This window comes from Pan troglodytes, chromosome 13 (assembly GCF_028858775.2).
Source record: "Pan troglodytes isolate AG18354 chromosome 13, NHGRI_mPanTro3-v2.0_pri, whole genome shotgun sequence".
In the NCBI taxonomy this organism is placed as follows: Eukaryota; Metazoa; Chordata; class Mammalia; order Primates; family Hominidae; genus Pan; species Pan troglodytes.
This window is the reverse complement of record NC_072411.2, coordinates 92,563,645-92,584,542: the sequence shown is the minus strand read 5'-3', so window position 1 is coordinate 92,584,542 and position 20,898 is coordinate 92,563,645. Positions and strand designations below refer to the sequence as shown.

At 39.1% G+C, this 20,898-nt stretch overlaps 2 protein-coding genes across 13 annotated transcripts in view; one reads left to right on the top strand and one right to left on the bottom strand.

Annotated features, from left to right (window-relative positions):
• Positions 1 to 20,898, top strand: part of NEMP2 (nuclear envelope integral membrane protein 2) — an 89,597-nt gene that overhangs the window by 13,930 nt on the left and 54,769 nt on the right. For 2 of the 6 annotated variants that reach the window (XM_016950209.4, XM_515991.8), the window contains exons 3-9: positions 1,666 to 1,897; positions 2,041 to 2,113; positions 3,236 to 3,329; positions 4,466 to 4,580; positions 6,172 to 6,397; positions 10,318 to 10,494; positions 11,548 to 13,965. In XM_016950209.4, coding sequence (XP_016805698.1) covers positions 1,666 to 1,897; positions 2,041 to 2,113; positions 3,236 to 3,329; positions 4,466 to 4,580; positions 6,172 to 6,397; positions 10,318 to 10,494; positions 11,548 to 11,671 — 1,041 coding nt within the window. In that variant the 3' untranslated portion in view covers positions 11,672 to 13,965. Of the gene's footprint in view, positions 1 to 1,665; positions 1,898 to 2,040; positions 2,114 to 3,235; positions 3,330 to 4,465; positions 4,581 to 6,171; positions 6,398 to 10,317; positions 10,495 to 10,822; positions 13,966 to 14,475; positions 15,306 to 20,898 lie in introns of those variants that run through there. The other 4 variants (XM_009443886.5, XM_009443885.5, XM_063791383.1 and 1 more) reach the window with 3 other exon arrangements.
• MFSD6 (major facilitator superfamily domain containing 6) overlaps positions 13,632 to 20,898 on the bottom strand; it is a 92,746-nt gene continuing 85,479 nt past the window's right edge. For 6 of the 7 annotated variants that reach the window (XM_016950205.3, XM_054680027.2, XM_016950207.4 and 3 more), the window contains one exon: positions 13,632 to 20,864. In XM_016950205.3, coding sequence (XP_016805694.1) covers positions 20,661 to 20,864 — 204 coding nt within the window. In that variant the 3' untranslated portion in view covers positions 13,632 to 20,660. The remainder of the gene's footprint in view (positions 20,865 to 20,898) is intronic. The other variant, XM_054680029.2, reaches the window with a different exon arrangement.

Below are 20,898 nucleotides of genomic sequence, written 5' to 3'. Positions count from 1 at the left end.
ATTGGGGCACTAGATGGGTACACTGGAAAGATAGGAGATGGTGGTCACACAGTGAGATGAATGAAACACAATGTATGGAGGGGCTGCAGTCTGGTACTGACAAGGTCCAGGATATGGCCATGGAGTGATGAGCTGAGGTAGGGAGGACAAGAGCATAAGAGGAAAGGAGTCCCAGGAACTGAGAGGTCAGGATACTGGAAGGATTGGTGTGTATATTGTACATACTGAAATACCTAAGAAGAATGACAGGAAGTGGTATTGAAGAGAGAGCCACAGTGAGCCAGAAGCCAAAGTCAAAGAGAAATGCAGGGGTTGGTAGATAGATAGTGAGTGATATTACCTGATGCCTGAGATTCAAAGCTGGTGCTCTTACTCCCCTTTTCAGGGTTGCCCTACTCTTAGAAAAAGAAGAGGAATAGAGAAAAGGACAGACAAAGGCAGCAGCAAAATTGTCATTTAATGACCACTGGGTTGTCACCATCGGCTTGTAGCTAGTGCTTTGTTGTGTGATGTGAATAGGACCTGAGGTTGGGATCTGGTCCTTTAGCAGGCATGGTGAGAGAAGCCTGAATTACAGATGCTCAGCTGATCCAGAGAAAGGAAGTGCTTTTTCTTAATCATAGTAGAAAATGGTGTAAATATAAACCCTATTTTCAAACTATGCCTACTCATATAGTTTGCCACTGATTACAGGCATACTTCAGAGATAATGTGACTGTGGGTTTGGTTCCAGAACACTTCAATAAAGCAAATACCCCATAAAGCAAGTCATACAAATTTTTTGGTTTCCTAGTACCTATAAAAGTTATGTTTCTACTATACTGTTAGTCTATTAAGGGTGCAATAGAATTATATCTTTAAAAAAACCCTACATACCTTAATTTAAGAAATACTTTATTGCTAAAACATGCTGACACAAAGACATGAAGTGAGCACATGCTGTTGAAAAAATGGTGCCAGTAGACTTGCCTAACACAGAGTTGCACAAACCTTCCGTTTGTAAGAAATGCACTATCTGCAAAGCACAGTGAAGTAAAACAATAAAATGGGTATGCCTGTACATTCTTCTTATCCTTTTTAATGTCTCTTGGCCACAATAACTTGCTAGAAGAGGGACTTAAATCAGCCACAGCTTGGAGGGAGAAGCATTCACTTTGAATAATGTCTGTGGTTCAGCGTGTGTTTGGACTAAATACAGATCTCTTGAGTCCACCTCTGGGATCAGAACATAGAACTCTACCCTGCGCATTTGAGTATTCTTTTTTCAGCTGACTTTGAGTTATCTTTACTCCTCTGCTCATGTTTTTAAGAAGCTTTTAAGAAGTTTTGGCTGGATGCAGTGGCTCATGCCTGTAATCCCAGCACTTTGGGAGGCTGAAGCAGGCAAACAGCTTGAGCCCAGGAGTTCGAGACCAGCCTGGGAAACATGGCGAAACCTCATCTCTACAAAAAATACAAAAATTAGCTGGGCAGGTGGCATGTGCCTGTGGTCTCAGCTACTTGGGAGGCTGAAGTGGGAGGGTCACCTGAGCCCTGGAGGCACAGGTTGCAGTGAGCAGAGATCCTGCCACTGCACTCCATTCTGGGCAACAGAGGGAGACCCTGTCTCCAAAACAAAAAAGAGAAGTTATTCTGTTTATGGATTTGCTTGTTCTTGTTTTACAGGTGAAAATTACCAGTCCAGGCATGTTCAGAATTGTATATATCGCAGAAAGACATAATTGCCAATATCCAGAAAACATTCTATCTTTTATCAAATGTGTGATTCATAACTTTTGGATACCAAAGGAATCTAACGAAATAACCATAATCATCAATCCATACAGGGAGACTGTGTGCTTCTCTGTGGAGCCTGTCAAGAAGATATTTAACTATATGATACATGTGAATCGAAACAGTAAGTCCGATTTTATTATACTTGACTTTCTGGATTCAGTTTTTCTGGAGTAACTTTTCAATAAATTGACTTTTTTCTTCTTTTACCAACATTACATTGATAAAAAATCTTTGTTATGTGTTTGTGTGTCTTTTTTACTCCAGTCATGGATTTCAAACTCTTCCTTGTGTTTGTGGCAGGAGTTTTTCTTTTCTTTTATGCAAGGACCCTGAGTCAGTAAGTATTCCTTTTTATGTTTTTAACTTTGTGAATGAAAAGGGATTTAGATCATTTTTGACCACATGCTAAGTATTTTCACACTATTGTGCATTTGTAGTTCTTACTTTAGGTTTTGCAAACAATAGGTCTGAAGATGGTATTGGAAAGCCCTTTGAAAACAGTAACAGTTATTTTTATCGTGTGATATGTATATGTTACAAAGTGCTTTCACATATTTTATGTGTTAACATTTTATTAGATCTTGATAACTATGCAAGCTCTGTATTATTGTTCTCATTTTATAGATGAGAAAAGCAACATCCTTCATCACACTACTAGTTCTTATCAGGGCTAGAGATTTGTTCCCTGGTTTTCTGGTCCACACACCTTGCTCTATTACATTAGAGCCACCTACTAGATTTATGACCATGATACAGAAGGCTGAATATAGCAAATTTCTGACTCTTAGAGAAACATTATCATTTTCTTTTTTATTACTGACATGTTCTCATCTGAGAAACATATTATTCTGATGTTTTGCTTCTTGGAATTCTCTCATGAGAAAGAAATCTTTTTTTCAATATTTTACTTCTTAGCTTGTAGATTCTAGGTTAGTACCCAACACTCGTCAGCTATTCTTAACATTGTTCATTTTGAAGCTTTTCCTTATAGTATTACCAAGTGTGTTTAATGTCATCCATGAACTTTATAAACCAGATGATGCATACATACCATGAAGAATAAAGCCTGGACTCTGACGAGCTGGGCTGTAATCCCAAATCCTCCACTGAGCAGATACTGACTTAGGGAAGATTTTTTAACTTTTTGGTGCCTTAATTTTCTCCTTTCTAAAACCTAGAAAAGTGCCTGCTACATGATAGGTGTTCAGTAATTATTGTCTGATCAGATCCTGAATATGAAAAATACCTCAGACATTCTGTTTTGAGTTAGTGGCAAGCAACTTACCATAAATTTCAAGTACCCATTTTGTTTTTTAAGAGTATAGGATGTAATGAGAGCTGCCATCTGAGTTTTTTGTTCTTAGTGTTATTTATTACTGATGTTGCCAGGTTAAACATGTTTTTCATACTCAAAGTGCTGTTTGGCATTTAAATGGCTTTTATCTGCTTATCTTGACAGAAGCCCTACTTTCTATTACTCCTCGGGAACTGTGCTAGGTGTTCTAATGACATTAGTCTTTGTCTTGCTGTTGGTGAAAAGATTCATTCCGAAGGTAGGCATACTATGTGAAAATGAGTAAAAAATGGAAATCATGATCTTACAGACATGAAAAATTAATCAAAATTAATTCACATTATGATAGGTTCTAATTTAAATTATGTTTCTTCATTATGTAAACTGGCTCTAAAATGTATCTTTTTCTGGAGTTCCTGATTTTATTTATTACTATATGTAGGCTTAGCTGAGTATTAAGTTTTCATGATACTTTTTTTGAGACCCCTTTGCTTTCTCGGTAATGTGTTTTTCTTGAGTGATAGGAAGCTATTTCTATATTGAGTGAAAATTTCTATTATCTTTATAGAGCTGGGAATCTCATGATGCTGAACCATTGGGGCCTTGAATAACAGCACTGCTACATCTGGGAATTTCTTTATTATTATTAGTTCCCCAACCCACCTTCTTTTTTTTTTTTTTTTTTGAGACACAGTCTTGCTCTGTTGCCCAGGCTGGAATTTAGTGACATGATCTTGGCTCACTGCAACCTCTGCCTCCTGGGTTCAAGTGATCCTCCCGCCTCAGCCTGCCCAGTAGCTGGGACTACAGGCACACACCACCATGCCCAGCTAATTTTTGTATTTTTTGTAAAGACAGGATTTCACCATATTGCCCAGGCTGGTCTTGAACTCCTGAGCTCCAGCGATCTGCCTGCCTTGACCTCCCAAAGAGCTGCAAATACAGGCGTGAGCCACCGTGCCTGGCTACACCTTCAATAAAATAACACACTGAACTTAGTTGAGGATAAATAAATAATTCATGTTGGTAGTGTTGCAGTTACATTGATTAAAGTTTGCAACAGCAGCATTATTTTAAGATAAATTTATTCTTTATAACAGTGCTTATAACTCCAACTTCAGTGTACATGCAAGCTGGATGGGAATCTTGTTGAAATGCAGGTTCTGATTTAGCAGTCTGCAGTGGGGCCTAGGACTCTGCCATCCCAGCAAGCTCCATGTGATGTCGGTGTTGCTGATTTGTGGACCACACCTTAAGACCCTAGGGAGTTTCTTAAATTGACTTCAAATCAGTTTGATGTAGGAGTTTCTAATACAAAAGGTTTATTTGTTTGCTTTTATTTTTATGAGAGTGAATGAACCAAAAAATGTGTCATTTATTTTCTTCCACACACAGTATAGCACCTTTTGGGCTCTAATGGTTGGTTGTTGGTTTGCCTCAGTTTATATTGTATGCCAGTTGATGGAAGATCTGAAGTGGCTGTGGTATGAAAACAGGATATATGTATTAGGTAGGTAAATAGAAAAACAATATGCTCTGTGATTGGTAAAACTGAGATGTACAACTAGAGGCCTTCTTTTGATAGATGTTTCTCTCCAACATCTAAATTTTCATTTTGAACTAACGAAAGGTGCTACTAAAAATAATATTTTGTTTATCTTATTCCCATTGTTGTTGATTTCAGTTCATTTAGATCTCATTTTAGATGATTTCCCTATGACATGTTTCTTAGTTTTCTGTAGTAATGATCAAAAGAGGAAAAAAAAGTGTTTGTCCCTTTTGAATGCACGTGCTTCTGAATTGTGGTTAAGCTCTAACCACATCTAACTGGTAATGTAAAAGCTTCTCTGAAAAGTGGCTGTTTCTTTCTTTCCCGTAAGTATTCATTAGGAAAGGTGAGAAATCCTAACTATAAATTACTAATGAAAACTTGACTTTTCAGAAACACAGAGGCTAAGAAACCATTTATTTTCCTTGTTTTACATTACAAAATAAATGTTTTTATTGTTTATTTTAACTAGAAAATAATGGACAATGAGAGAATCAATTTTCTCCTAACCTTTAGCACCAAATTTCTCACATAAGTTTACTTCCCTCAAAACAAAAGCAATTAAGTTGTTTTACTTGAAAATTGTATATTTTTAGCTCGTTCTTCTTTTTGTGCTACTTTTAAATTACAGATATCATGGTATGCTCCCCTGAATACTGCACTATTCCTCTCTGAAAAACAAGAGGCTTTTCCTATATAATCAGTTAATTATTATCTGAAAAATAATTACATAAAATCATCTATTACCCAGGCCATGAAAAAATTTCCCATTCTTGATGGCTTATATAAACTAGGATATGGTCCAGAACCACATTTAGTATCTGTTTTGTCCTGTAAATTGCTTTTAATCCGTAGCAGTTCTTTTTTCATCATAGTGATATGCTAAAGAAACCAAGCTTGTCCTGTAGAATCTCCACCTTCTAGATTTATCTGATGACCCCTTTATGATAGAATTTAACATATTCTTCTCTTCTGCGTATTTTCTGTAAACTGGAAATTAGACTTCAAGGCTTGGTTAGATATAAATTAAACACTTAAGATAGAATACCTAAGAGGTGATGGGCACTTCACCTTGGATCATACCCAGAGACACAGAATAGCTTATAGTCTCACTATCGTAATGATGAGACTGAACATTGGATTCAGAGGGTGACTCCCTCCACTGTAAAATTACCTTTTCCTTTTATGACAAGAAGGTAAAAATAAAAAATAGGGTTTGTAGCCAATGGTGACATACAACTATGACTTCTTCCTGACCAAAGTAACCATGATAACATTTTAGTCCAGCCAGGGTGCTGGACTAAAACACAGACATACTTATGTATCATCATAATAATGAGTGTACATCCCAAATTATTGCGAAAGTCAGCCTAGTATCTCATATGGAAGGAATAACACCCTATGTGCATTTTTCAACCTTACTTTATGGGGTAAAAAACACAAAAATTAAGGTTCTCTAATAGTTTTTACCTTTAAGTCAAGGCTCTGCCAGGTTTTTCACATAATGTCTCAAATTCAAATTTATATTATTTTACCTCTTCCACTTTTCCAGGCTATGTCTTGATAGTTGGATTTTTCAGCTTTGTTGTTTGTTACAAGCATGGGCCCCTTGCAGACGACAGGAGCAGAAGTCTTCTGATGTGGATGCTGCGGCTCCTCTCCCTGGTTCTGGTCTATGCTGGTGTGGCCGTGCCTCAGTTTGCCTATGCAGCCATAATCCTCCTCATGTCCTCCTGGAGTCTGCACTACCCACTGAGAGCATGCAGTTATATGAGGTGGTATGTATCATTTTTTTCCCCCAGCAAATTTGACATTTTGAGCTCTAGTTTTATTATTTGGGAGAGTGTTTGCACACATCATGTTAATCTCATAATTACATTTGATCTGGAGATTTCATTCTGAGCAAGATTGGGGGTGTAGGGGTAGAGAGCTCCAAGCATCTGATCCCATCTTCATGGCTAGTCTTCATTAATCGTTGAGAGCTGTACCACCAATTACCAGGTAATTAGAGCTCACTCAGAATTCACTAGAGTCAGTGGCAGAAGTACTTGGACTCTGGGTTACCTAAAATATCTTCTTTTATTCAACATTTTCTTTAATTAGAGTCAAAGACTGCTTTAGTGGTATCAGCTGTGCTTATGAGATACGAATTAGGAAACAGAAATGAATCATAAATGACTGAAAGGTATTATTTGTATTTAGGACTTTCTTTTCTCTTAGGTTTTTAGTTAAGGCTTACGGCCTTTGAAGTATAAAAAGAAAAATGAAGTAACCTCTATTGTGACAGCTTTGTTATGTTTCTCCTCAGTCATTGAGTCTGAGCAGCTGTTTTCATGTCAGGTGCACAGATGGAGATGGTTCTTGCCCTTGAGGTATACTTGCTAGACATAGGCATACATTTCTATCTCTTTTAAGTATTAAAATGGAGACTTGCCCAGGAACTAAGGGTATATAGAGAAAGCCAGGAGAGCTTTCCTGGAGGAGATATTACTACGCTGAATCTTAAAGAATGAATAAAAATAACCAGACGAATAAATGCGGAGGGCTTTCCTGATGGAGAGAAAGCCCAGTTTGGTACCATCAGGAGGCAGGCAGTGCTGTCAGTGCAGCAAGCAAGATGGGCATGGGCCAGATGCATGGCAGCCATGCTAAGCAATCTAGTCCAGTCCTGTACACAGTGGGGTTTAACCATGAGACATTTTAGTTGGTCCACTCTGACTGCTGCCTCTACAGCAGTTATCAAACCAGTTGCTTAGGACCCAGGCAGATACTATGGTGAGTGATGCTGAGCAGGGGTAAGGCAGCAATAACCAGGAGGACTGTGGGAAACTCTGCAAACAACCTCATTGAAAACGGGGCTGTTACCACTCAGCTTGAGCTGATTGCTCATGTGTGGGAATATGAGTCCTGTATTGCCAGATCTGCTGGTTTTCTAGAAAAGTTGGAAATGGGAATTACGATTAGAATGTGAAATCTCAGGATTTTTAAATGTTGGCATTTAAAAGTAAAAATAATTAAAAATAAAAATACATTGAACAAACAAAAAATCACACCAGAGACCATAAATACTCATTGGCTGGTGGGATGTGGCCCATCTGTCTTCTGGCACAGCAGGTGGATATAAAGGGGAGGCCCCTGTGGCAGGAGAACAGTTATCAGACATCACAGTGGTCCAGGTGAGAGCTGATGAGGGCCTAGGGTAGGACCATGAGACCAAGGCTAGAAGAGGGAGTGAATAAATGTTCAAGAGGTAAAATTGGCTGTGAGGAAGGACACTATGGTGACTGGTAGTTTATGGAACGGGTGACTGTGTGTGTGTGTGGCAATATCACAGGGTTAAAATTGCACCATTGACAGGACAGGGAGCCCACACAGAAGATGCTGGCGGGGCTGAAAGGCAGCAGGGCAGGGTTGGAGGGTTGATGCTGACTGGGTCTCTCTTTGCCCCATCTGCCCGAGGCAAACAGTGACTCGGAACACCAGAGGTCTTTTGTCAGTGAGGCTGGTCCCCCAACATCTTCCAGGTCCCTGGCCCTTTGCCAGGCTTGTGGCCTGAGGAAGTCAGGATAGAGTTCCTTCTTCCTTCCCTTTAACCATCCAGCTCCCTGCCAAGAGCAGAGTGTGTTCTGCACAATGGTTCTTTTGTGCACTAGCTGTGTTCTATAATAATCAAAATGTACTATAACTTCCTCAACTTAAAATTTTGCTAGTGAATAATTATATAAAGAATTAGGGAATGAAACAGGAACTTATAGGTTAAATAACACACCAGAGAAATAATACCTTTATTTTGTATAGTACTTTCTAGTTGCAAAAGAGCTGTTTACTTATATTTTAATAGTATATGGTAACTACTCTTTTGATTATCCTTATTGAACACCTACTATAGGCCACTTACAGTGCTGAGAACCCTACACAAAATATCTCATTTAACCTGTACAGTGACCTATGAAGTAGATGAGGGAGATATTATTGCTTTCATTTTAATTTTTTTCATATGAGCAAAGTGAGGCTCTGAACTGTTAAGGAATTCCCCAAGTTCATATAGTGAATAAATCTCAAAGCCAGGACTATGTCCAGGTCTTCTGGCTCAGCATCCAGGGTTTTTCCTTCAGGGAAACCATGCACAGGTATTCAGAAAAGCAGAAGGAGATTATATCACTGTTTCCTTGATCTAGCTCATCAACTATAAGATCTTTAAAAGATAATAGATTTATCAGTCCCAACCCTCAAGAAAAAATATATATATATACTTAAATATATATTATATAAATATCCTAATAATTCTGATGCTCATTTATATTTCGAAATCTCTGGTTAAATTTAAAACCACCTCAAAATATTTTTAAAAACTCATTATAAATAAAACAAATGTTTTAGGCCGGGCGCAGTGGCTCATGCCTGTAATCCCAGCAGTTTGGGAGGCTGAGGTGGATGGATCATGAGGTCAAGAGTTTGAGACCAGCCTGACCAACATGGTGAAACCCCATCTCTACTAAAAAATACACAAATTAGCCGGGTGTGGTGGCGTGCATCTGTAATCCCAGCTACTCAGGAGGGTGAGGCAGGAGAATTGCTTGAATCCCAGAGGTGGACATTGCAGTGAGCTGAGATTGTGCCACGGCACTCCAGCCTGGGCAACAGAGCGAGACTCTGGCTCAAAAAAAAAAAAAAAATTTAATTTAATTTAAAAAATAAATAAAACAAAACAAATGTTTTAAAAACCTTATTATTGTTACTCTTTCTATGAGAGTCTTAGATTCCTAAATTTTTAGATTCCTACATTTTATGAGATTTAGGATTTTCTTGGTTGGAAAAAGAAAGTTCTAATCATGATCCACTCGTCATGTAATAAAGGAAAAATTACTATAAATTTTGTACAATATTTGCTCTTTCTCTCTAGGATTAGAATCACCACCACTAGGTGGAAGTGATATCTCACAAATCCTCCCAGGTTCTTGGTGTGGAGAGTAAATGGTCAGTGTTCTAGAGGGTCTGCATAAAAGGACATCTCAAAAGCTTGCTTCTATTAGTGCCCAAGAAAATCAACAGGCCAAGCATAAAAAAACAAAACAAAACAAGCTTTTAATTGCCTCTGTGATTAGAAATCACCGAGGAAGAAAAATACAATTAACATCTGTATCAGAAATTGATTCTCAAATACCTTAGGACATTATTTATGATAGTCCAGGAAATGGGGAAATACACTATTAGGCCCAAACTACATGTTCTCTATACCTCAGTCATGATAACAGCAATAAAAAAGTATAGATATGATATAGAGGAAGTTAAGAAGTATTATTACTGTTACCATCTAAGAAATGTATTTTTGTAAATTTTTTTTTTTTTTTTTTTGAGACGGAGTCTCCCTCTGTCGCCCAGGCTGGAGTGCAGTGGCGCGATCTCGGCTTACTGCAACCTCTGCCTCCCGGGTTCACGCCATTCTCCTGCCTCAGCCTCCCAAGTAGCTGGGACTACAGGCGTCCACCACCATGTTCGGCTAATTTTTTATATTTTTAGTAGAGACAGGGTTTCACCTTGTTAGCCAGGATCGTCTCAATCTCCTGACCTCGTGATCCGCCTGCCTAGGCCTCCCAAAATGCTGGATTACAGGCGTGAGCCACCGAGCCTGGCCTATTTTTGTAAATCTTAAGGATTGAATTAGGAAGTAATCCTGCAACCACATGCCATGTTTTAGGAAAATGAAGCAGTGGTTTACATCAAAAGAGCTGGTGGTGAAGTATCTTACGGAAGACGAGTACAGGGAGCAAGCTGATGCTGAAACCAACAGCGCTCTGGAGGAGCTGCGCCGGGCCTGCCGAAAACCCGACTTTCCCTCATGGCTGGTCGTCTCCAGACTCCACACTCCTAGCAAGTAAGTCCCGCTCTGCTGCTCGGACCATAGTTTAGTTCAGAATGATTTAAAAAATAATATGATGGTTTGGTACAGGCACTTCAGGGTAGAAATAGACTGTTTCCCTGGATAACAGATGATGTGGAAGTTGTCAGAGGTCCCTTTTCTCAGTACTGTGACTTTGCACAGTAGAACTGCTGATGTCAGAATAAATATTTATCTGATGTTTTATAGGGAAGGCTATAAAGATAACTTCCCTATGCGAAGGGAAGGTGGAATAGGATGTGTGACCTGCTTCTCATCCTATTGGTGGGGAAAATCTTTTTTGTTTTGTTTTGTTTTGTTTTAGATGGAGTCTTGCTCTGTCACCCAGGCTGGAGTGCAATGGTGCAATCTCAGCTCACTGCAACCTCCGCCTCCCAGGTTGAAGCGATTCTCCTGCCTCAGCCACTTGAGTAGCTGGGATTACAAGGCGCGGGCGCTACCATGCCCGGCTAATTTTTGTATTTTCAGTAGAGATGGGGTTTCACCATGTTGGTCAGGCTGGTCTCTAACTCCTGACCTCGTGATCTGCCTGCCTTGGCCTCCCAAAGTGCTGGGATTACAGGCATGAGCCACCGCACCCAGCTGGAAAATCATTTTTAAAGTTCACTAAGAAAGACGTCTGTCCCAACATTTTTCCTTATTGCTTTCTCTTCCTCATAACTTTATCCAAATAACAGTGCCCTCAAATTAAAGATGGAAGGGGGAAGTATTTGAAACAAAATAATGAATAATAATAAATTCAAACTAATAAAAAATAGAGACAAGAAGGAATTAGAAAACAGGAGTGAGTACATTTGGCTTACTTAGTGCTTATATATCTGCCCTAATTCTCTGCCCTTTCCATGAATAGCTGTCTTTAGAGGGATCACATAAGCCATTCCCATTTTTACACCCACTGTGTAAATGCCACCCTGTATTGATGCAAAGTCAAATTTAATTAAAGGGGATAAATAGCAAGGGAACATGTTATCTTTCAAATAAACCTTCCTGAGATAACATTAACTTTATTTAAAACAAAAAACTTATTAGATTTGCAGACTTTGTTCTTGGAGGAGGCCACTTGTCACCTGAAGAAATCAGTCTGCATGAAGAGCAGTATGGCCTTGGGGGTGCCTTCTTGGAAGAGCAGCTCTTTAACCCGAGTACTGCCTGACATGCGACCTTCAAGTTGACTTCATTCTGGACAAGGAAGTGGGCAAAGGGCAGGGATTCTATTAAAGTTAGGCAGAACTGTTCTAGTGAACAGTGGCAAAACCATTTGCTGTGGAGAAAAACAAGTCAGTCTGGAAAGGAAAACCAACCCATTTTGAAGATAACTTAGCATTCTTGGTGACTTCTGCTACTTATTGTACTGTAGGTGGATACCAAAATTCTGTGACAGCCACTACCACTTACCTTGAATGAAGGCTTTCATTAGGAACAGGGGAATGGCGTTGTTCTTAAGGGGCTAGTAAGCATGAACAGGTGCTTTGTCGACACCAGGGCACTAAGTCTGCTCTTAATCCCCTGAACCTGTGTCAGAAGACTCTGCAATACTCTTCCTATAGTTCGTCAGTATAAGTCCTTAAAGAGACCTGAGACATGCTGGACCAGTGTTTTCCAAAGTACAGCTCACAGGCTACTACCAAGTGTTGGTCAATAAAGGTATTCTGAGGTCAACTAAGATTGATATAAAGTTAAACTAATGTATTTCAGTATCTCTCAGAGGCATTCATAATGCTCGTGTGCATTGTGAATCTCCCAAAGGGGAGAAATTGTGTGCTGCAGTTTCTTACTTAATTTGACCACAGAACTCTTTTTCATGAGATTAATATTCCTTGGAACACATGTTTGGAAAATGCTAATGGTGGTGGAACTGAGCTCTTGAGAGGTTAAATAACTTGTGCAAGACCACACTGAGAGGCAGCACTGGTAGAAATCCAGCCCTGATGTATCCTTTGACTCAGGTAGACAAGATCTTCAGGTGCAAGCTTAGGAGCCGTCTCCCTACAGCCATGGGCCTCACAATGTTGGTGGCTTTACTTTTTATTTTTCAATAATGGCCAACTTGCTATTTAACTGTGATAAAGGGAAATGTTTCTGAAGACATTTTAAAGTTTTTTATACATACGTAAGATTTTTATATACATACGTAAGGATTAGATACTATGATTACTTTTTTTGTATTTTGAAATTGAAGGCACTTAAGCTGTTGTGATATTTTGAATTGACTGATCCATTTAAAAAATTGTTTAGCTATAGGTGTAACAATTTCTTATAAAATGATTTTTTTTCTTGATTCATGATATTAAACTCCAGATTGAAATGAGGGGCTATGAGCTTTGACCCTGAGGAAAGAAGGCCAAAACATAGATCTGAGGAAAGATTTGAACATGGCAAGACAATCTCAGGGTTAAGATGTTGCTAAGTTGATTCTGAGAATCAAAATCAGGCTTTTTTTCCCTGTGATGGGATCATAAAAATAATCTTTTTATCAGGACAAAGGTTATGGGGGAAGGACAGACAGAATTTTGGCACTGCTGCTTTCCTGAGCCAAATTAAGTAGTTTTTCTAAATCATGAAAAAAGAGCATGACTATCCATCTGGAACTTCCTAGATTGATTTTCAAATGATAGTTCCTCTTTGAAGTATTTACAGGTCTGTTTTTGCCAGACATCTTTTCATACTGGGAACTTTTTTTTTGTAATATCCACTAAAGTTAATCTGCCTTTATATAGACTTGGATTTTTTAAAAAACCAAAGGATATATTTCCCATTCAGATTTATGGTAACTATTTTATGAGTAAATAGAAGTTTGAACATTTTTCTTATGGTTTAATCTGTTTTTTAAATTATATTTATTGGTGATATAAATGTATCAGATGTATCAGTGCCTGTGCTCACCAAGTTCGTCTCCTAAGAGGCAGTTTGTGTGCTACAACGTATGCGTATGAGTAAATAACACATGAACAATCTGCTGGGGCTGCCAGGTACATCCCAGCCAGGACAGCCGCTGGGCCAGGGGGAAGAGGTACTGCTGAGGGAAGGAAGCAGCTCTTCATGGGCAGCCAGCCAGGTGTAACCATCACAGTAAAAACAGCCAAAGAGAGAAGAACAACAGCAGTCCTTGAGGATATTGTTTTCCATGTTTATTTTTAGAGGAAATCATAGGTTTGTCAGTTTCTGCTTTGTGACTACTGTGAGAAGCTAAACAATTAGAAGCATTACTTGTGATATTTTTAGTGTATTTATGTTGTTTTCATTTGATTTGGGGGTGTATTATAGTACTGATCACAATTCTAATCCCCATCAAGCAATGTACAGATAACTCTTCCAAGAAATGTTTCCCTCCTTTCTTTCCTCCCTTCCCTTCTCTTTCTCCCTCACCTCCTGTCTCCTCTCCTCCTCCCTTTTTAAAGGCCTTTGAACAGTTTAAACGACCACTCAATAAAATGGCTCTGCCCTTCACAGGTGGTTGGAAGTTGGCTTTGTGCTTCACACACCATAGGTGTATAATTATGGAGCCTAACAGATCCCTTTGTTATTTTACTGCTTATGCTTGGTGCCTACAAAAGCTTACTGTTGTTAGCAAGTTGAACTCTTTGACACCAGATGTGTGGGTGAGATATAGTGTAGGTGGCTATGCTTAAACAATCGTATCATTCAAGTGTTATTTTTAAAAGGTTTTAAAACACATTTTACATATCACAAAAAATGCTTTGTGAATTAGTTGTATGGTTTGCCAGTAATACCTAGGGCTGAATTACAGGGGAATGTCCATCTGACATGAAGGACAATATTTCAATTTATGACTTTTTAAAAAAATCTGGAAATTTCATATATTTAGATTTTAAGAGGTTTTGGAATAGATGATGGATTACATTAAAATATCTAAATATGCGGAGGAATTAAGATCCTGAAATGATGTCAACGAAAGAAATGCTCTCTTACATTATTCTATGTGTGATTGTTTCCCAGAGTGAGAGATGTACAATTTTATAAATTAGCTTTTCTTGTCCAACTGAAAGCAAGATAGACAACATAATGGATGTGGAAGTTTGAAGACACCTGCAGGAAGACAGAGAGGTACTTTTAGGTGACAACAGGAGCAAGCTGCCTTCTGAGAGAGCCTGCTGGGTGGCATGACATTGAAGAGTGAACTATTTGGGTGTGACTGTTAGCCTTATTGACTTAGAACCCTGCTTTTTGTTATTGCACCATAAGACCTGTCTCTTGTTAGTCAATTCATATAGTTGGTACAGGTAGTGATTCACAACCAAAAATATAACTAGCATAAGGATAAAAACACTTGACTTGATATGACCAGCAGATTCTCTCTCAGAAGACAGATTTACAAGGGGTCAAATTATAATAAGCTGGCTACTTGGTGAACTGAAACAAAACAAAGGGAGCTTGTTATATAATTCACATGGTTAATGTCATGAGGCCAAAGAGTTTGATGCAGATGCCACCCCCCACCCCAGTGGGGCTAGCCTTGTTAATGGGATGAGATACCAGGTCTGTTGACAAAGACCACCCCTTCCTTTATGCAGGTCCTGCCAACTTTTTCCTCTCTGTGACTGCTGTTTTTCTAATCTTCATTATTGACAAACATCCCACCCCCTCTGATGGGCATATTTTTACTCAGATGTGTTAAAATCTTTAGTCTTTCTCTGGCCTAGGAGTTGGATTATCTTTTAAAGGTAACTGTATTTTTTTTTGTTATGATCCCTGAATGTGAAACCTTAATAGGTCACCAGAGATTTGAAATGAATACTATACTTATCTAATATAAATCTTGGAAGATACAGTTAGTGGGTAGCTTCTCTATTATTTAAATAATTTGAGGCATCTGTTTTTTTAGATTTGGTCGTTTTTCCAAAAAAGACTGATTGAAAAGAGAAAGGGAAAGAATACCAACATTGACTAGAGATCCATCAGGCACTATATGAGGCACCTTTGATACCTCTTAATTTGCACCTCATGACCACTCTGTGATATGTTTTGGTATTTTCATTTTACAGATGAGGAAAGACCCAGAGAAGGTAGGAGAAAGTTGCTGAAGGACACATATAGCTAAAGTGGTAGAATCAGAATTCAAGCCCCCATATGTCTGCTTCCAGGGCTCATATTCTACTTCCTTTATTTATTACCATCTTTTTAAGAAAGTTAAGGAAATGACCCCATGGATAAGGCATTCAAGAGGTGACTACATCTGCTGATGTTATACACATACCAGTCATTTGTGCCCCGCAGCAATGGACACTGTAGTCTGCGGCTCTTGTCAGTGCTTCTCAGACTGTCTGGGGTGATGGACCAGTTTCCCTCTAGTTCATCACTAGTAATACTTTTGTAAGATACACTAAATTATTAGAAAAATGAAATAATCTTTGAAAGAAAAGACATACAGAATATAAGCACAATGATCATGTCATGACAATGTCAACTTGCCGTACATATTTCGAAATGTCTAATTTCTATGTTGTCACATACCAGCAGTAGTTTGACAGCACCAGTCATTGAGCACACTTTGAGTAGCACTGGTCTACATGTTATTTTTCTAAGATGCCAGTGATCTTTTCAGGAAACAAAAAAAATCCGACTTTTCAAATGTAAGTTTACAATTTAAAAGAATAGCATCCTACGCTGACTATTGGAGAGAGTATGGTATATAATTTGTTAAATGATTATAAAATTGTTTACTTTTGTTGACACCTTTAAGAAGAAAAAGAAAGAAAAATGAAAATTATGGAACTTATAACCTCTCTCAGCAGACTTTTGCACTTTATGGAATTGTCATCGTCATCACTTTTTTCCATCCTCTTCAACTTAAGTTTTGCTTAATTTTATCTCTTAACTAACTCATATCCCCAACCACTTAATGTTTACAATGCGTGTTGGAATTGAATGCCTTACTGTACAGCTTACTAGATATAGGTAAATATGTATAGTATGGCACTGTAGATTGGGAGAATGGAATATGATTATAGATTTAAATGGCAATAAAATAATAGAACTAGACCCTGGTTGGGGAAATGAGACAGCGCTCCTCCTGCCCCGAGCTCTTTGCTGCACAACAATGGCAGTATTTATGGAGCACACACTGTATGTCAGATAACTCATTTTAAACATCAACCTGTTACATACCTACTGTAATCACTTCCGTTTTACAGAGGTGGGTCCTGAGGCCCAGAGATGTTCTATGTGTGTGTAAGTTCTCACTGGCAGAGCTGGGACTCAAATGCAAACAGTGTGATTCCAGGGCACACACTCCTAACCCCAACATTGTAAGGTCCTTGGGTTGCCATCTAAAAACTGGGACTTTCCTGGAGCCACAGTGGGGGACAAGTGGTCCTATATTAGCTGCTTGAAGCAGATGGCAGCTGGTTGAGAGTTAGGTACACAGCTGGACTGGCACTTAGCCGGACTGGCTCACTTCCCCCCCCATGTTAGACATCAGCAAGTTTCCAGTTACTCCCTTATAAGAAGCCACAGTTTGTCCTGGCATAGTGTAAATTACTTTCTGAGATCTGACAAACCACTCCCCCTTTCACCCCTTTTCTGTCCCCACCTAGGCACCAGCCTCTCTCCCAATTGCCCCATGGTTTGGAATTCTTAAGCCAGATATTCTCAAGGCTTTGCTAAACAAGCCCAGGAGTGGTTTGGGGCTTCAGAAGTAGCCTTTGTCTTGTCTCCATGCTCCAAAGGGCTGAAGAACTTCCAAATGGAAAATCACCTCTTTCTTCCCTACAGTCACTGTCAAAGCATACCTTCATTTTCATAGAATTAACATAACCTTAAGCTCTAACCTCTCACACTGAAGCTGAGGAAACAGGCCCAGAGATCTCCCGAAAGGATCTCTTCCTGTATACCCATGCTGTCCAATATGGTAGCCTTGAGCCACGTGTGGCTATTTAAAATTAGAAACCTAATTCCCTAGAAAATTAGCCACATGTCAGTTGTTTAATAGCCACATATGGCTTATGGTTACCATCCTGGACAGTGTAAATAGAGAACTTCCCATCTTCCCAGTAAGTCCTACCGGACAGTGCTATCCTACGATGCCACTGCCTTGGATACAGAGCTGTGGGTGTGTCTGCTTTCCCTTCCTGATTTCCATGGCCCTGGCCAGAGTCCCTACCAACCTCTGGGTTTCCTGTGCAGAGTTATCAGTCCAGCCAACTCACCTGCAGAGTGTAAAGGGTCTGGTGTACCTACATTTCACAAAGCATCAGGAATTTGAAGGATTTCTAGGAATCTAGGAATATCTAGAAATCCTAAATGGAAATACAACCACACACATACACATATCAGGCATGTATGGTAATGGTTCAGGCTGGGCCGCTTTATGGCTTCCTCTGCCATAACAGATGCAGGGAATGGCCTCCCTGCCTCCTGGGGTGGGGTAAGGTGCTAAGCGGACCAGGGCTTTGACATTAGGAAGATTTGAGTTTGAATCCTGGCTTTGTGACCTTGATCTCATAACTTAAACTGTTAGCTTCAGAATTGTCTTGTTTAAAATGGGGATAGTGATAGGAACACCTCCAGTTTTTGTTAAGGGCAAAATGATAATCTCATCAGCACACTACAAGCACCCAATATCCACGGATGTGGTTCCCTTTTCCTAGATTCCCTGCTGAACTCCAAATTGGCAGAGAGGAATATTGCCTAAGTAATGGTCTCAGTACCTCAGCAGTACTGGAAGGAATTGCCAATTAGAGGGAAGCTATTAGCCAGCTATCCACTTCATGTGACCCATGGCAGGATTAATAAGCCAGTAAAGCAGGGTTGCTCTTCCTGTGAATTCCTTAACACTTTTCATGAGGTTTACTGCCTGCTGGACAATGTATGTATTATAATCTATTCCTAAGACTTGAGGAATAGTTTAATAATTAGCAGTTAACCACTTTGGATCCACACAAGCTCAGCACTCGGTAATTTACTGTTTCTACAACCATAGGAGAAAGAGTAGGAAGTAAGTCATTAAGGCAGTGATTACCAGCCTGGGCTCTGTGACACCCCTGCGTGTGTTGAGGGATCTCAAGAGGGGTTACAAAATCTCAAATCAAAATGTAATTTGAATTCACTTTAATATTTTTTAAGGTAGCATATGGCACTTTGGGGACAGGAAGGAAAAGTCACAAAGTCCACAAACGCATGAAGGTGTCAGCTCACAAGGCTGGAAATGACTGCATTATCGATTCTGCTGTCACAGTAAATGTTCCATAACAAAGGCATGTTGAATTTGGTCTCATTCATTAGAGTATAGGACTTTTGTTTGGTCACATCTTTATCATTTAAGAAACATTTAAAAATGGTATTTATTTTTATTTCAACATGTCAACTGTGCATTTCCAAAACAGCAGGCTTTTCAAAGGAATAAATCAGAACTGTAAACACAAGATACAGTATAAGTTTTTGACTTCCTACAGTTTCACAAATCCACATACTGTACATTCATAGGTGAGGTTAAGCCTGTCACCCATTTCTTTATTTCTATAATTACACAAGCATAATAAATATATCTGATTTTAAAGGTCACTTAAAATGAGTCATAATTTACAGTACAGTACGTTTCAGTTCAAGTGCAAAAAATAACTATTTGCTGAATTCTATTTCTTTCAGTTATTTTATTTTTAAGCTGTGTTTTATGGTGAAGCGAGACATCCAAGTGTAGAATTTCTTATCCCAAATGCAGTACTGGGCAGAACTATGGTGTCATGGAGAAGCCCTCACTTTACAATTGATCCTGTCTAATCAGGGTCAGAGGGTAAGGTGAGTTGCTCATTTCGACTGTTCTTTTCTTTCCTCTCTCTCCTGTGCTCATCCACAGCTATTATAAATTATATAATTCACCTTTATTCAGCTAAAACAGTGTTCCCTTTTCCACACTCCCCCCAGGTTTCCTGTTAACCTCTGCTTTGATTTTTAGTGGCAAGCTTTACGTGCGATCCACCCAGCCATTGTTCTGGCTGCAGTTGTAACGTTTGCAGTTGCATACATTACATTGTCCAGTGTCTGACTGTGTCTTCATGAGAACGAATATACTGAGATTTTCTTTCTTTAGTCATTGGAAAGTATAGTTGCTACTTATTGCCATCCTTCCCATTCATGGTTTCCTATTTACCACCTTTTCCTCACCAAAAACAAAACAAAACTGACCCAATATGTAATTTCTAAAAATTGTATCCTTCCCCCAGGCACTTAAATCTTATACTGTGATTTGTAACTAGTACTGCTTATTTAAGGAACTCTTAGGAATTCAGTGATTTTTGTGTGTTTCATTCCCTCAGCTAATTAGAGCCTGAATTACTATAAGATAGTAAATAGCGAGAGAGGCTATTTACAGTATCAATATATTTAGGAAACTCTTGTCTATCAAAACACAGGATACTGAGTTGGTTGGTTGATTTGAAATAATCGCTTGTTTCTGTTTTTTTTCTCAAAGCCCATTTAAAACAAAAGACATTTTTAAGCTCGGCTTAGCTTGCAGTAGTTAATAATAGCTTCTGTTGCTCAAAGAATTATTTCCATTATATACCATACACATATAAAAATATATTTGCTAAAGATATGTAAAGTTTCTGATGAAACTTTTAACTTCATTTTTTAACTTTAACTTTTAACTTTATTTTAAACAAAAGCACATGTGCTACTTTTATCTGGTTACTTTTTAAATATATCTTGTAATTTTTTAAACGGTTCTCTCCAAGAAAAAAGAAAGTATAGATGAATTCTATCTCTTCCCAGTTTGTGTTAGGAACCAAATAAGAATAAATAATCAGAAGAGGGAAATTATATCCACATTCATCTCGAAACACTTTCATTCCCTCCCCTTACTTAGTGTAACTGCCGGTTTCAACTCTTACTGCACTGGCAGAGAAATTCTATCATCCTTAACCTAACCAAGCAAAGAACTGAAAGTCCTCATTGAACTCCATTTCCCTGTTGTAATTCCAATGAGATTACGAAAGTTTACCTTTTCCTGCCAATATGTACTGTAGCTCCTGTGTGTGTGTTTCCATGTTAATGAGTTTAGATATTTAGAAGCATATGCAGTGCTGTGCTCCTCCAGGGGAGGCATTTCCTGGCTGGGGGGCCTCACCCTGTGTCCTGGCTGAGGAGCCTGATTCCATGCAGGGTGTGAGATGAGCAGGATGCCCTCAGTGTCCTCCCGCGGCCAGCTGAGCCTGCTGCTCTTCACTCTCGTCTGTGCACGGGTCCACACTGGGGTGAGCGGGGCTGGTCTGCGTCTGAGATGCTGCTGCGTCAGGGGATGGCTGGTTTCTAGATGGGTCAGAGTGAGTCTCACATGGGACAGGCTGGGCTCTACCAGCAGGAGAATTTTCCCTATTCTCATTGGTCCCCTGGAGGTAAAAAACAGGAGATGCCCCATGATCA